This window comes from Electrona antarctica (assembly GCF_951216825.1).
Source record: "Electrona antarctica genome assembly, chromosome: 18".
NCBI lineage: Eukaryota > Metazoa > Chordata > Actinopteri > Myctophiformes > Myctophidae > Electrona > Electrona antarctica.
This window is the reverse complement of record NC_136799.1, coordinates 12,757,874-12,774,870: the sequence shown is the minus strand read 5'-3', so window position 1 is coordinate 12,774,870 and position 16,997 is coordinate 12,757,874. Positions and strand designations below refer to the sequence as shown.

The 16,997-nt window shown below is 44.9% G+C and overlaps 1 protein-coding gene across 4 annotated transcripts in view; it reads right to left on the bottom strand.

Annotated features, from left to right (window-relative positions):
- Nucleotides 1–38: 38 nt before the first annotated feature.
- The window catches only part of rab3gap2 (RAB3 GTPase activating protein subunit 2 (non-catalytic)), a 31,748-nt gene continuing 14,789 nt past the window's right edge, over nt 39–16,997 (bottom strand). For 2 of the 4 annotated variants that reach the window (XM_079529074.1, XM_079529076.1), the window contains 22 exons: nt 16,690–16,885; nt 15,791–15,934; nt 15,610–15,692; nt 14,772–14,836; nt 14,560–14,650; nt 13,703–13,824; nt 12,844–13,057; nt 12,424–12,521; nt 11,505–11,613; nt 10,208–10,368; nt 9,541–9,721; nt 8,965–9,132; nt 8,050–8,156; nt 6,659–6,725; nt 6,250–6,320; nt 5,940–5,975; nt 5,235–5,363; nt 3,738–3,953; nt 3,016–3,105; nt 2,605–2,823; nt 1,645–1,809; nt 39–1,155 (listed from right to left, as the gene is read on the bottom strand). In XM_079529074.1, the coding sequence (XP_079385200.1) occupies nt 982–1,155; nt 1,645–1,809; nt 2,605–2,823; nt 3,016–3,105; nt 3,738–3,953; nt 5,235–5,363; nt 5,940–5,975; nt 6,250–6,320; nt 6,659–6,725; nt 8,050–8,156; nt 8,965–9,132; nt 9,541–9,721; nt 10,208–10,368; nt 11,505–11,613; nt 12,424–12,521; nt 12,844–13,057; nt 13,703–13,824; nt 14,560–14,650; nt 14,772–14,836; nt 15,610–15,692; nt 15,791–15,934; nt 16,690–16,885 (2,906 nt within the window). In that variant the 3' untranslated portion in view covers nt 39–981. The remainder of the gene's footprint in view (nt 1,156–1,644; nt 1,810–2,604; nt 2,824–3,015; nt 3,106–3,737; nt 3,954–5,234; nt 5,364–5,939; nt 5,976–6,249; nt 6,321–6,658; nt 6,726–8,049; nt 8,157–8,964; nt 9,133–9,540; nt 9,722–10,207; nt 10,369–11,504; nt 11,614–12,423; nt 12,522–12,843; nt 13,058–13,702; nt 13,825–14,559; nt 14,651–14,771; nt 14,837–15,609; nt 15,693–15,790; nt 15,935–16,689; nt 16,886–16,997) is intronic. The other 2 variants (XM_079529075.1, XM_079529077.1) reach the window with 1 other exon arrangement.

Sequence of the window (16,997 nt, the reverse complement as noted above, 5' to 3'; positions counted from 1 at the left end):
CTAGTGTAGAGTATATAGACCCATTCCAGGCTCTTGAGAAGCTTCAAACCTCTTTATTCTGCATAATTCAATCCCAGTGCAGGACACAGAACAACAGAAGAGGTCTACAGGCACAGCTAGTACAGAACGGTCTGCATATATAAATAACAAAATAATATGGTCTATTTCTTTATGGTACATACATCGCTCTAGAAAGAGGAGAGGATATATAATTAAGTATGAGAGAATTATGAAATGGCGCGCACAGAACAGTTAGGAACCTAACCCAAAGAAAGAAAATCACTATAGTCATTTTAAAGTCAGAATAAGATGGGTGTGGTGGAAATTAAATTACATGCTGATAAAGTAAAGACATGCCCAGTTCCATCTCACAAATTGTACTCTACAATACTTTTCGATAACACAAACACTAGTGTTAGACAATGTATGTTACAGCAAAAATAAGGTGATTGGATCGAATAAAAACCCATTTAAAAGCCCGTCATATCCATTCTTCCTATAATACCTCATTGACAAACCGATGTTAAGACATGATTAATCGCGTTATACAAGCTCAGCCGTTGAAGGATACGACTGGGGTTCTTGGTCTCCATAATTTTTAAGGTGGCCTTTAAAAAAAAAGACATGATAAATAACAGTGGACCCAAATAGTGATGGGGACGGAGGACCGCCCCACTGGAGCACCAATGTCACTTTCTCTATCCTTCCTTTACTTCCCTGCCCTCCATCCATCCTTTTACTCAGTAAAATGTCAGGGTTATTTTATCCATTTGTAACTGAGAGTGTACAAATGTAAAAGAAAAGTGTTTTCTTTGAAGCCAGCCAGGACACGACTGGACAGGAATCTCACAGTCTCTCCTCCGTCTCAACGCGTTTTCAGAAATATAGACGCTCCACCCCCTCTCGGACATTCTAATACATTTGTACCCTCTCAGAGTGAAATGATGACGACTGGTGATTTTACTGCGTACCCACTAAAAGTCAAGTGGGATGGGTAGTGAGGGTGGGCCCGGTAGTGAGGGCGTCCACGGCCTCCATTAGATGCAAGGCCAGACTGTACTGGGCGTGGTTCTCTGGCAGGATCTCGATCAGTCGGCTGACCAGCCTGCTGCTCTGAGCCAACGGTACCGAAGGGCACCGCAGCTCGCTGGGGTCCTGGAAGGAATAAAAATGCACGCACGGACACATTAACAATTTATTTATGTCCACACAGAGGAAATTGCATACAAGGACATAAATAGTTTAGGTGCAGCAAAGTTACATCAACAAAATCATGGCATATGACACACACAATAGGATAGTACTAAGTTACCGTACTTAATAATGGGAGTAATGGCTCTGGCTATACCTAGTAATCTATCACAATGATTCAGCCCTGAGGCCGCAACTCTTTGAGCCGTTTGAATAAAATGGTCTCTGAAATGGATTGGTACTTAACAGACAGTGAAGACACAGAAGGAAGTCTTTTGGGTCAACTGTGTACATACATTGGTGGATGTACATTAGTAGACAATAGAGATACAAAGCTGGTATCAATTGGGGGTCCATGGCGGCCTAATTACAGATATCAAACTGGGTCCTTAAATTATATATTCTTTTTTTTAAAAGGTTGAGAATCACTTCTGTAGGGTGTGGGTGTCTCACCATAGCCTTCAGCCAAGTGCAGAGGGTGGGGGGCAGGCGCGCCAGCAGCTCCATGGCAGACTGGGTCTGCGCCTGACTGTGGAGCAGCGAGTAGCTGAGCCTCTGGCCCGTCAGCACCAGCAGCTGAGAGCCCAGCACGTCCTTATCTTCTACCTCCATCATCACCTGGGAGGAAGAGGAGGACGGCAAGGTGGCTTAAGATAAAGACCCTGAACCTTCCATGACGTTACCTGATGAGTACCTTGATCATCACATGTTATAAAACCTGTAACCTTGCTTGTTTGTTTGTTTATTTTCATAAAAAAAAAAAAGAAAAGACGCAAATATATGATGAGGAAAAATGGGAACGGTTCTCCCCAATGAACCATAAAACAAATAAACCAATTTGAAGATGGTTCAATTAATAAACAGTGAGGACACCTAAGCGAAAAATAAAATAAAGGCTGAGATGAATTTCTGGTTGAGTTGCATCACCAATCACACATTATTAAAAAAGGCAGTAAAATGCATGGCAGTAAACGTGATATATTTGGATTATAATTTTATGTCAGCATTGTTCACTGTACCATAGACTCTTGTCATTAATTTAGAGTAGCCAATTTTACATTGTACACACATCTTCTCTTCCCCGCCTTCCACTTCCATTATAAGCACGATTCAGATGCGGGGTCCACAGCCAAATACCCTATTGTGCTGAATATAAGACGTTTTTTATCCAATGGAAATGGGTCGTATTATAACCGGGGACTAGACTATTTGACATTCAATGTTCTTGTTCCAACAATGAGTCTTGAAAAATGGGGGTCGTCTTATAATCAGAGTCGTTTATATTCGGCACAATACGGTTCATCTTGGGGGCTCCTGGACACGAAAAGGTTTGAGAACGACTGATTTTAGAAGGCATTTGTACAAATCGGCCTCAGGTCTTAACGGGTTCATCGTGACCTGCCCTGGCTGTACCTCTTCAGCCCTGGGATCCAGTCCCTGGTTGTAGAGCTCACAGACCAGGTGTCTTTTGACGACGTCGGTGTTGACCTGCAGCAGGGAGGCCAGCTCCTGGCACAGCGAGGGCCACCAGTCAGCCCTGGGCCCGCTGGCAGGGAGCGGCGTGGTGGAGGCAGAGGCCTCAGCCACGTCGTCTAGGGCTTGAACCCAGGCTGTTAGCACTCGCAGGAGGAACTGAGAGAGAGGACAGGGATGAGGGGAGGAAAGATTCTATTTAACCACTTTCAACCTGGCATCAATATTATGGGCATGTCAACTCATTACAGGCAAACATTTACAATAGTAGTTTAACGTCACATGAAATGTGTCTCCTTTTCACTTTGTTCACTCTGTAAGTGATCCCATCTGTCTGAATTAAATGCTCACCTCCTGTCGTAGTGAGATCAGGCTAGGGTCCATGTCACCACTGGGCATCAGCTGGATGGAGGTCAGGTCTCTGAAGAAAGCATTCTTACCCTAGGATGTTAGAGCGTTAGTCAGAGTGTGAGCCAACAGTTTTCAGAGTATTTGTATGTTGTACTCTGTTTATGCATCAGCAGCTTGAATTCTGGATCTCAGGGACACCTATAACAATGCTTGTTTTACACCTCAATATTCCCTCTAGTGTTCAATGCAAGGAAATAAGGAATTTCATTTATTTTACACATCAAAAATATATTTTTTAATTCCTGTAAAGTGTATTTAAGTAAACCTGACAATATAAATGAAATGATTTATTAACAGGCAAGCAACTGAATTGAACGAATTAGCGTCTTCTGCTGTTAATTCCCAAACACTGGGTCGGGAACCATTTGTGGGTCGCAGACACATTTTTCTGGGTCCCTTTCTTTTTTGTTTCCTACATTTTGTTTTTAATTATTATTATTTCAAAAAACATTCCCAATGATTTTTGTCATTGGGAAATAAAATAAATTCCATAAATTAGAAAACAAATATTTAAGTAGTAGTAGTAGTGAAAATATCTGGATCTACACGCTTGTAGATCTGCTATTTTCACTAGTTTCGGTCACGTGGATGCATCACTTTCTCTAAAAAGCTTGGGAACCACTAGACTAGGGTACTACCGCCCCTCCCCCCACGGTCCTCACTTTGCTGTCAAACAGGCTGAGTGGTTTGAGCCTCAGACTGAAGGTCATGGTGGCGTGCAGCAGCGAGGCCAGCAGACAGTGGTGCTGGACCAGCGGGTAGTGGACCCCCTTCTGCTCCAGGGCCAGCTCGGCGAGGGACGCCGGGCCCTCGGCCCCGCCCCACACCTCCTCCACGCACAGCTCCGGAAGGGCCACCTCCTCCACCGCAGAGTCCGCCTGGGGAAAACAAAACGAGGAAAACGACGGGAAGGAGTGGTTGGGATTGAAAAAAAGTCTTCTAAATCGTGACAGTTTTCGAAAAACCCCATGTTTCTGTATCAGTGGTGCTATTTCATGGGAAGAAGCCCCCAAATTATGTAATTGGCCGCCGACCCCTATCTGAAAATATGTTGTTCCAGAGTACTCCCAGAAGCAAAGATTTGAGTTAAAAACATTACATTAGGTACAGGAAATGCTTTTCAGCCAATTGGGTGCTCTGGTTGGTAAAAGCATGACGAACCAATCGCAGCCAGGTGCTCTAGCATGGATTATTATGGTTATGGATAAAATGGTTGTGTTTAGGCATTGGGTTACAGATGGTTATGTTTAGGAGTAAAGTTACAAACGGTCGTGGTTATAAGGTTAGGTCTGATGGGTTTGGAGTAGCTAATGTAAGCTAAGATGTAGCAGAACATGAAGGTAATGATCTGGAATGGCATTCAGCACTCAGAACGACCGACGGCAAAAAGAAAAGAAGCACATGCAATATCTGAATAGCTCTCAGAAGCCAAAAGAGCTGTTTGTTGTGGCAGCAGGTCGCTGCTAGTTGAAGTTGTTCTCTTCCATTCCAAACCCAGGGCTAGTAAGTACGTAGCAGTGCTCTCACTATGGATTGCAACTCACAAGTGTAGAAAGAAAGAATATTGTATTTCGTCTTAGTCGGGTGGAAACTTAATATGTAAAAAAAGAAATCACACCCGTGTGAACTGAGTGGTGCAAGGTCTTATATAGCCTGATCAGCTGTGGTCTGACGTAATGTCAGTGACCATAGTAACCATGCTCATTTTTCTGGTACGATCACGGGTACAAAGCCAGTTGTTGGAGTGGTTTACACCACTCAAAAAAGAAATCTTCTGAGGATTCAAATAAAAAATAGCAAAAGTAGCAGCGCGCCAAGCTCTGCAGGTTGCAGATCTACAGCTTTTGATGCTTTTCTGTGACGCTTCGCTGTAGTATGATCAAGTAGGGTGTCCATTTGGTGGGAAAAAAAACCTCCAAAGTTAAAATGTGGAGATATGAGTTTCTGCCCGACAGCAACGATTTAATCATTCAGGGGTCAACCCCATCAGCTGTAGTTTTTGATTGTTAGGTTTTTTCAGACTTAAAATAACTGCTGCATGTTCAGCGTGGCTAGTGCTGGAGCCAACGGGGTTCATTCAGGGCTCATGCTGTGGTCTATTTATTGGTGCTGTTGGCTGCTCATTCGCCATGCTTCCCTTCCGTTCTATGTTTACTTACATAGTGATTTATAAAAGACAAAGGGCAGTGATTGTAAACCAATACTCCAGTCACCTCCATGAGGATCTGCAGCAGCTGGGCACAGGAACCCAGGAAGGACGTCAAGGCTTTGTCTCCCATCCCCACGTCCTGCACACAGATGGAACAGCAAGACACTCAAAACTCCATGGCTTCTATGTTCATAGACCCGAGGACGATTCTACAATAAAAATGCCTTCTAAATCCTGACAGTTTTCTGAAAAACCCATGTTTCTATGTCAGTGGTTCTCAAACATTTTCATGTCAAGGACCCCTAGAATTATCTGCAATTTGGCCGCCGACCCCCATCTGAAAATATGTTGTTCCAGGGACCCCCAGAAGCAAAGATTTGCATTTTCACGATTTTCGCTACAACCTATGATTCACTGTTCGAGTCTCGTTGAAACCAGAAATAGTGGAGACATGGGGCCCTATATTGCGCCACCCCTGACCCCTTATCCCCAAACTTATTTGCCATTTTTTACTATTTTGAAAAACATTTAAGAATTTTTCAACAAGCCGATCTACATCGACATGTTGTAGATGACTTAACATCTAGTTAAGTCATCTGATCAAGGTGGTATGCAGAATGTCAATGTACAAGGTCAAATATGTCTTTATTGTTGCATTATTTGTTGCATTTTGTTCTGAAAAATAAATGACAAAAACACAAAAACAGACCCTTACCCTTCGACATAAACGATCTTTGGGCGCCTTCCCCACCTAAAAAAGAAATATTTCAGATGAGGACATACACAGTGCTGCCTTGATCCCGCCTCTAGCTGCCGCTGATTGGCCAGGCCGTTTTGTGGCCGGGCATCAAGTCTGCCTGAGAGTTCCCAGATGGGAGCAGGAGGGGGGAACCCAGTGTACTCTCTGCTGCCCCATCTGGCGGAGTCAGGTTACTAGTTCCCCACTTTGTATTCAAATACTTTACATGCACGTACAGTACAGGAGTATATGTGTGAATATGCATCGATGGGTCTTTACTCTTTACCTTTTCCATGAGGAAGGCTGCCGCTGAGAATCGTTTGACAATGAAGGTGCTCCACATCATTGAAGATATACCTGTCAAGAGAATCACATTGTAGACAAATATTCTGTCACTTCCATATGGTATTAATTATACTTTATAGGCATAAACTCAAGCCGTCAATCGTTTCCCTGGTCACAAACAATTAGCTGATTACAGTATATTTGTAAAAACAAGACTCAGATTCACACTCAGATTCAATCAAATATTGCAAATTGCAATATTTGATTGAATCCGAGTTGTGAATCTATTCAGAGCACCTTTAATATGATTGCAATTTGCAATCATATTAAAGGTGCTCTGAATAGATGGTCACATACAGTAACGGAATACTCATAATGGTATCTGAACACGTAGCTACCAACTTACTCACCTAGTTGGATGTGTGGACTTGAGACCAGCTTCAGGTGGTCTACAGCCCAACACAGAAATCGACCCTCCTGGGAAGAGAAAGTAAGAGAGAGAGAAATTAGGGACAAATGAACAACAGAGAGCAATGGTTGCCCAGGTGGAAGAGCGCATCACTGCTTGCCTGGCTGACATCTCACAGTGGATGTCCTCCAACCACCTCAAGCTGAACCCAGACAAGACTGAGCTTCTCTTCTTCCCAGCTAATTCCTGCCCGATGCGGGAGCTAACTATTTCCGTAGACAACGCCCTGGTAACGTCTGTCCCAACAGCCAGGAACCTTGGTGTTGTCCTGGACAGTCAGCTCTCGTTCAAAACTCACATCACAGCTGTCACTCGATCCTGTAGGTTCACACTCTATAACATACGACGAATTAGACCGTTCCTCACCCAGGAATCATCCCAGCTCCTAATCCAGACAACAGTCCTGTCAAAACTTGACTATTGTAACTCTCTCCTTACTGGCCTACCGGCATGTGCACTGAAGCCTCTCCAACTGATCCAAAATGGCGCAGCTCGCTTGGTCTTCAACCAGCCAAAATTCTCACATGTCTCCCCCCTGCTCCGCTCCCTGCACTGGCTCCCGGTCGCTGCCCGCACAGAATACAAAACTCTGATGTTGGCATTTAAAGCAACCAAAGGTATGGCTCCCCCATATCTTCCCAGCATGATTGAACCCTACAAACCCTCCCGCGCACTCAGATCAGCCAACGCAGGGAAGCTGGAAGTACCCTCACTAAAAACGCCGGGACAACGCTCCACACGTCCCAAACTCTTCTCCCTTCTGGCCCCAAAACTGTGGAATGCACTTCCCGTTGCAATCAGAACTGCAGCATCACTCCCGATCTTCCGCCGTAGTCTGAAAACCCACCTTTTCAGACTCCATCATGGCCCATAGCACTTACCCTACCCCCCTTAGACAGCACTTCTTAGACTTATATAGCATTTGAAACAGACTTATAGCATGTCATGTAGACAGCACAATAAGTGCATTGTATGTAGTCATAGCACTTCATAGTATATATGTACAGCATAGTATAGCATATATGTATAGTTTATATGTATAGTGTCATTATATAGATATGTTCTAGTTATAGTTTATATGTATAGTGTCATTATATAGATATGTTCTAGTCACGTTCTTAGCTTACGCATGTTTCGCGATAAATGCATTTTACATATGTGATGTATTCCCATGCTTTTTGTTCTTGCTTAATGTAAGTCGCTCTGGATTAAGAGCGTCTGCTAAATGCCTAAATTGTAAATTGTAAATTGTATGGTTTGATCACCACAAGGGTTAAATGTGTCTTCCTCTGTCTGGGTAACCTTTGTCTTTATGTGCGTCTCTGTGTGTACCTCGGGGTCTTTGTTCCACTGAACCACGTATTCCCAGCAGCAGTGGGCGTACAGGAGGTCAGCAGAGAGGGAGTCTGGGAATCGTTGGCACACGGTCACCAGCAACTCTGGAAGAGAACCGCGGATTGTGTGAATTGACTTTGACTAAAGTGGCATTTAAAATCTGGTGTATAGAGTACAGTAGTTAGAAGTGGCATATACCGCCACTGTAAACCCTGTAATTGTGGTGTCATTTCATTTCATATAAAAGTAATGAGAAGCCATATACAGTCAACATCCCAAACATGAACCTTATCATCAGTATTCAGGGAATATCATAATAGGTGAATATATTTATCTATACATTTATAATAAAATATTATATATGGAGATAAGAGGTTTCTGCCCGACAGAAACGACATGGGGTTTAAGTCAGTGTTTCTCAACCAGTGGTCTGGGGACCAGTGATCCTTGAGGGGGTTCCAGCTCGTCCCCAGGTAAATGATGGAGAGTTGGTAACCAAATGGGCCCTTTAACTCTTGAGCATAAAATGAAACCAAATGGACCTGTACGGGTCCATTTGGTTTCATTTTACGCTCTTTTAACCTCAAGTTAAATGTTTGTTAAACATCTGAATTACTTAATTTACAAGAAGTCTACACAATTAGAGAATGTGGAAGAATTGTTATTTTGATCGTTTGCCAAAAGCATGGAATTGTAGACAAAATCTTATCCAACGACAACAAAATATTCTTTAGTTTTGGCTAAATCTCATTAAATGGTGGTCCATGGCTCAAATGCCAAATAAAAAATAGGCCTCGATATGAAAACCCCTGGTTTAAGTGATTGAAAACACAACAACATGTGTGATGTTCTGTATGTATGTGGATGATTGATCCAATGTCAGTGATGATGATAATCACTGAAATCACAGACCTGCTGTCCTGTCTAACTCAGCGTCAGGCTGAGTGTGGTCTTTGGCCTCCTCTCCTCCTGAGCTGTCGTCAGCCTGCTTCTCTGCTCTCCTCTGGAGGATGCCCGCCAGCCGCGCCGGGGCCAAGTCCTGCCTGAACACCCACTTTGACACGCTGTCCGCTATGCCGCCTGCACCACACACACAGACACACACGGACAGTGTTGCATTGGTGATTTCATCTTTGCGGGGGACGCTATGTGAATGACGTCAAGCACACGTCGCTTAACACCTACACGACAGAGTAAGCAGGTCAAACAATGGGCTTATTTATTCTGGCTTATTCCTATATTCCTTCCTTAGTTCCCACTAGGTGTGACACTCGGCAGCCTTTGTAAACCTTGCTGGTGTTAACTTAAAGATTAGTTGAGGAGTGTTTGTATGTTTTCATTAGACCCCTTGGTGTGGTTGTTATGTGCAATGATGTCTTCTCTTTGTATTTAGGGTTTCTTCCTGGAGGCTGAAACCTTGACAGTCAAACGTGCCTTTAACAAGCTCACAAAACATTGCATGGACTGCAGTACAAAGCGTTGTGTTACCCCGTCCTCCCTCCAGCAGGGTTTTCACAGAGTACTGCGGCGGCGTGCTGCCCGATGCTGCCCCGTGTGGAGGAGGAGGCACCCACAGGAGGGTCTGCAGAGCCAGCATGTCCTCCAGCTGGCGGACACACACAGCCCACTGCTCCAGTTCCAGAGACACAGCTTCCCACTCTGCCTGCAGCTGCACACACACACACGCACGCACGCACACACACGTATTACAGTACATCTATAAAGTACATCTATAAACTCAGAACGTGCCACGCTGTGACACGTGATAGCCCCAACCCCAATCTTTTTAACCACAAAACAATCAACCATTCTAAAATGCGGGTTTCCGATATGAGACTATAATCTACTACACTTTAGATCAATCCCAGGTGCGTTATTTTTTTCCAAACCCCAGCTAACCTTGACCTTGACCATTTGGCCCTCAAAAGGTATAGTAAAAAGTTATAGCACATGAACGTGCGCACCCACACACACACACACGATGACACAGAACACAACATGCCAGTCTGTGTGTGTGCAATAAAATAAAAAGTGTTCATTTAACTCTGAGCGTGTACAAATCTGGGTTCACCTGGTTTGTATGTTCTCCGAGTTACTAACGGACACATTTAACAAAAGGTAATTATTTACTGTGTGTGTGTGTGTGTGTGTCTACCTTGCTGTCTCCCAGGCTGGTGATGTTAGTTTTAGCAGCACGGTGAGCCACCAGTGCAGCTAGCAAGGCGGCGGCCGGGCTGTGGGATTGAACACAGGCACCGCGCACCTGCTGCCACCAGGGGGAGAGAGACTGGGGGTCCCATGAAGCCTCTACCGCACCTGTGTGGACAGCAGAAGAATGGCAGGAAGAGGCAGCTTTAGATTCAGCAGTCTCAAACGTAATGACTTTGTTTTTTTGTTGTATTTTTGTAACCCTAACACCTTGACAACTAGCCACTTCTCATGCATGAAATACTCAGTGAATTGAAGGTTTAAACGTCAAACATCAAAAGCCAGCACCATTATTTTATTGAGGGGCACTGGCCACTCAATAAACATTGAGGACATAGTGTCCAGCTTTGAGAGTTTGTGTAAACATAAACATTGTTTTGCTACCGTGTTCTATGACTAGTTGAGGGTTTGTGCAACACAAAATTGTGTAAACACAAACCTTGAGGACAAAAGTGAGGAAGCAAATTGTGATTGGCCAGAATGAGATGATGTATGATGACGTATGATGATAAGAGCTCCCCTCACTTCACACGGGTGTGATTTCTTTTATATATACACACAAACGTATATTGGTGCTCCAGCTACTGAGATGAATGAATAAACATACAGTCTATCTATGATGGTTAAAATGGAGGTTGAAGTTACATTGGGTTTGTATAGGAAGGGGGCGGGGCAGCTAAAATGAATATCAAATATCTAAATACTGAATCAAGCAACTTAAAAAACTGTCCGGGGTGTTCACAAAAGCCTGAGTAGATGATAAAATAACCCCAAAAATGTTTTGAAAGTGAAATATCCCTTTAAAGGTATATTCAGTGATTTGACTTAATTCAAAATTATATTCCTCCCTGTCCCCAGTGAGCCCCTGGGGTCAAAAAACCCTAGTTTCAGTTTTGGTGGCGGGTGGCAAAGCCTTCATCCAATCAGGATGAGAGGGGCCTTCCTCCAATCATGATCGACTGGGGGCGGGCATTGGTGCACATGCTGTTGGCCTGTTGCACTTCCCCCCACTGTAGAGCGTGCATGTGCACATTTTGTTTTCCAAATTACCCAAATCACTGAATGCTCCTTTAAAACAAATTTGCTCCAACAGTTTTCACCTGAGATTGTAAGAAGAGGGAAAACCCAAGAAAGCGACACTCGACTGGATCAATGAGGGGAGACAGAAATAAGTATGGCCAGACATCTCCACCGTACTCACCTTTCATGTTGCTGAGGGCAGTGAGCAGAGCGACCGTACTCACCTTTCATGTTGCTGAGGGCAGTGAGCAGAGCGTGCAGGTTCCGAGCGGTCATCTCTGGCTTCTTCAGAACATCTTTCTCCCTGTGCAGCCACACGCTCAGCAACAGAGACTTCACACAAGGAGAGGAGACAACAGACACAGAGGAGGCCTCTTATTGTCCTGGACTGAACAACCCATTCATTAATTCACCCATTTTGTCCCCACTTTCTGATTGGTCCCTGGCCGACCAACCAGCGGGTTCTTTCTGGGTTAAACATAAGGAAAATACCATAAAAAGAAGAATGCCCAGTCACTATACTGCAGTAGAGATTTTCCTTGTTCCAAATTTAAAATAAGAATTGAATGCATAAAATATCAATGCTGAAATAAAAATATCAATACTGAAATAAAAACACACAAAAGGCCGGGACTTGAACATGGATGAATTCAAACAAGAAATATGAAACAGGCTTAACCACTTCATTTATACATTCTATTCGTCAGTCTCCCTATTATATACAATTATTAGTCAGAAATGTAAATAGCACATACAGTAAGACATAAAAGCTAAAAGGATAAGAGACTTGTTTCCATTGTGGTCCAATGCATTCAATTAATCAACATAGCATACAAGCATTACAAGTCATCAACAAATACAAACAATATATGTACAAAATAGATGGGAAAATTACATTTACATCCCATTTTTATCTACATATGTTTTTCCAGGCCAATTTTAAAAGAAAACAGTGTTACACACCATTTAATGGATGGCGTCGTCGGGGGCATTCCACATTTAGGTGGCAGAGCAGTAGAATGAGAACGTTCCCATGTTCTAAACTTTGGTGGTACAAGGTCATGGTACCAGGTGCATGAAATTAACAAGTTGGAGAACCATCAATGTATCCCCCCCCCCCCCCCCATCTCCCTTTTGTCTTACCAGCAGCTGCTGTGGACTGATTCCTGCCTGCTGTAGTGTGTCACACACGCTGTGGATTGGGCTGTCTCCACACAGACATCCCCATAAAAGGAAGCTCCCTGCACAGACAGGACACAAGTACACATTCTCAGCCGCCTACAGTATACGCTCGACAGTATGGGTGTGACACGGAGGATGAAAGGTGTTGTTCGGTGGCTCTTGTAAAGTCACAGGAGCCATAAAAATGTTTACATTTTCTCGAATTAGTTGGTTTTGTGTATGAAAAAAAAACATTATGGAGGTTGAGCAATGTACATGAATGATGCATTAGCATGATATTGATACAAAAATTGCTGAAAGTGCTAATATTATTAGTTTACTGCGTGCGTGCGTGCGTGCGTGCGTGCGTGCGTGCGTGCGTGCGTGCGTGCGTGCGTTTACCAAGCTGGTTCCAGTCTGTGTCAGAGCCGCGGACCACGTTCACCTCCCCAGTCTCGGCGCACTCCAGCTGAGAGAGGAAGGTGCGGGCGGGCAGCGGACGGTCAGGGGAGTCCTGGGCGAAGGAGACACTGGGCCGTGTGGTGAGCTGGGCATAGCGCTCCAGGGTGGGAGCCAAGCGAGACAACTCCACCTCCAGGCCCTCCAGGGACTCCACCTAGCGTGGAACCAAGACAATGATGATGATAAGGATCTTGATCAAGTCCATGGTGACAAACAACCAACATCGTTGATTCATCGATGTTGACCAGTAAATGTAAATCTAATCGACAGTGAAGCAACTTTCCAACTGGTTCAGCATGTGAATGTTTATGTATGTACACAATCCTGAGTGTTCCTTTAACTCTGAGTGTAGAAATGTAACCTAACCATCCATGTGTTACAACTCAATAAATTCACCCTTCAACTGGCAGTTGGCTACTGCCCAATCCTAGATCAACCACGGTAACTAGTTGGATTGTGGAACACCTCAAGATTTCAGCACAAGAGCAAATGCTGAAGCGGTGTGCATTAAACCATATTCTTCAGATTTCTGTAAGTCGACTTGTCTGTCAATAAAGTGGAAGTCTTCACATCAACGCTCAAGAGGGGAGGGTCACACACAGACTGCTGTCAAACAATGAGCAACTTGTATTAAATATCTCTGTAACATTAATGTAGAGTTGAGTGCAGAATGATTCTGGCCAAGCGGCCCAGGCACCTATGCTGGTAATCCAGCCTGACAGCATGTCGCGGGTTCGAGTCCCGATCCCGACGACCTTGACGTGTATGTGTGTGTGTGTGTGTGTGTGTGTGTCCTCACAGCTTCAGGGCATGGTTCTGTGTCTGTGGCAGATTGCAGCTGTTGGATGTCTGAATAAAGCTGAAGCAGTTTCAGTTGAGAGGAGCAGAGTTGAAGCAACGCTTCATCCACTGCTTCAGGATCTACAGTGAACATACAGTACAGACATACATTAGCAATCATATGCTAATTCAGACCAGAGATGTACAGATATCCTGTCGTTAACATGATTGCGAGCTCTTCATTTGATTTGATTAACACCTACGTAGCCTTGGGGAGGCAGAGAGTATTGCAACCATTTTGTTTTTACATTTCTTGAGGCTAAGAAAGTCCTCTCTGATAAAAATGGATTGAAATACATCCATGATTCACCTCACCTTTCAGTACCTGTCACTGCAAAAATCTAAATAAAGAAGTAGCCTTGGGAACCAACACCTAGTGAGGGAGCTTGATGTACAAGCACTGTACATCCCCTGGACATGACACTAGTATTCGCAGGAACTTACGGCCCAAACCAACCCTTGATGCTGAGTGCAAAGCAGGGAGGCACTGGGTCCTATTTTTATATGGCTGGGGATTTAATCGCTGACCTTCCAATTTCAGAGCTGGTTGAAAAATCTAAAGGTGTAGGGAGAGCCAGGGACGGATTAAACTCCATGAGGGCCCCTGAGCCGGTAATGTGTTGGGGGTCCCATTCTATCTTTTTTATGTTTTTATCATCTTTTTGACCTAAATTTAACAAAATCAATGGCCAATTTCAGGGCCTCAAACCCAGTACCACGCGGTCCAGTTTCCTCAAAGGGCCCCTAACAGCCAAGGGCCCCGGTCCAACTGGCCCAATGGCTAATTTGGCCCTGGGGAGAGCTCTTATACTTCACCTCGCTCCTTGAAACTGTTGTGTAAGGCGCGTGTGACATTGGTCAGGCAGGAGATGGGAGCATTCTTATTGGACAGCAGAGACTCCAATGCCTAAAGATAAACCAAATGAAACAAAACCTATTGAAAAGCATGTTCATATCATTGTCACATCATGTGTGTGTGTGTGTGTGTGTGTGTGTGTGTGTGTGTATACTGTGCGCGCCCTCATCACCTGCTTCTTAATGGCAGGATGTTTGATTTCTAGCAGCACACTCTTGGCTTCACTCTCCAAAATGTCTGAAGAGAAGAGCAAAGACAGTCAGATCAGTGTGACACTTCTAATCAAAGATACAAAAATCTAGATACCTCATTCGCCGCTGCAGTTCATTGGAGCGACCTGTATAAAGGGGAGGCGGAATTACGGAAGGCATGCTGCCTATCGGCCAATCAGAGTGTGTCTTTTCCGGGACTTCAATTCAATTCAAAGGAGCTTTATTGGCATGAGGAGTGCCTCTGGGAAAGAGGGAGTCCCGCCTCTGATTGGCCTATCGAACGTCCCCTTCTGTGACGCACGCGAAAGCGTGCTTCACAATTTCGGAAGCTTGCCTTCCATGTTGCCTTCCCTTTTTTACAGACGCTCTAGAGCCGGAGGAGGCGTCTACCTGTCTTTGTCTACAGCCAAATTCCAATACCCAGAATCTCAGCCACTCGCTCACTCACACTCGGTCACTCAAGCATGCCAGTATTACGGGGAAATTGGTGACCTGCTGAAATATGTGACCATCTTGTGGAGTTCACATAACATACATGGAGGTCTTTAAATATGTGACCTAAACACCGCTAGGTTGAACTCTGCTAATAAATAAACCGCAATGATTTACGCTCGGACACTGACGTTATGTGATGTCTACACGATTGTCACAATTTTAAGCAGGGTACCAATTTCACTGTAACAACGCCACTGGACTGACCCGAGTGCGAGTAAGCGAGTGACCGATATTTGGGATATTGGAATTTGGCTTATGTTTCCAATAACTCCATCTAGTCTCATCCCTGACTCAATGTCTTACCAGGCTCCACCTCTCTGCTCCTCAGTAAGGTGGCCAGTCTCTTCAGCAGGTGCATGTCTTTGGCTCGCTCACTCTTCTTGTCACTAGGTCAGAAAAAAAACATTAGGTTTGCCTATTCTGTGCATAAACGGGACAGATCTTTACCAAAAAACGTGGTTAAACAAGCAGGAGGAGGGTCAACCTGAGGGCCAGGTGGAAGGGCACGGTGATGGTCCTCAAACCTCCGGTGGTGGGGTCCAGCAGACACACCTGCTGGGTGTGGAGCTGCCAGCCCTGACTGGTCACACTGTTCACGCCCATCAGACGGTAGCCGGCATACAGCAGTCTGGAAGAATATTAGAGATATGCTGTTGCTATTTTTGTGTAGCCTCGAGTAGCGATACTAATATCACTGCGTGGATATTAATTACGTCCCTCTCAGCGTTAGATTTTTTCCCGCAATGTCCCACCCTGTATTTGCATACTGGGCCCTGGTTGGTTATTGCCTGGTTCCAGACGAATCTGGTTGGCTCGTCACCACTTTGGGCCGTGAAGTCCTCCCACAATTGAGAGGGGCCAGACTTAATCTGCCTGGGGCAATATATGCATTGCAAAGGCTGGCTACGCGAGGCAAATTTTTGTGTGCGTCCTTATTCTCAAAGCGTGAAGTTGTCTTTTGTTTGAACCAGAGCTGGGCGATACGACCTCAAAAGTCTCAATATGTATGGTTCTCAAACTGAAATGTAATGTAATGATGGAAGTTAATGATTTTCTATATGAAAAATAGAATAAATAATAAGTTAATGATTTTCTGTCCCCCAAATCAATATATTACCCATTGCCAGTTTGAGGCCGAGTGCATGCAGTACCTGCAGTGTTTGCCCACGGTGAAGGCCCCCACGCGGGGACCCTGCTGCGTACCCCACACCTCCAGGATGCCCACACACACACACACACACACACACACACAGTACCTGCAGTGTTTGCCCACGGTGAAGGCCCCCACGCGGGGACCCTGCTGCGTGCCCCACACCTCCAGGATGCCCACACACACACACACACACACACACACACACACACACACACACACACACACAGTACCTGCAGTGTTTGCCCACGGTGAAGGCCCCCACGCGGGGACCCTGCTGCGTGCCCCACACCTCCAGGATGCCCCTGCGGGGGGCGTAGATAACCAGGAACTGGGCATGGCGTCGGGGTAGGGGTGCCGAGGGGGATGACTCCCGCTCGCCTCGCCTTTCAGACACCTGCACCCAGCCCAGCTGGGCATCACGGTAACCTAGAGAAGACAAATTGTGTTTAAGACCTCCTCAATGGACACGCCTCTAATATTGTTTGCTGTCGGGCAGAAACCTTTTATCTCCATATTTTTGTAACTTTTCATTTCATGA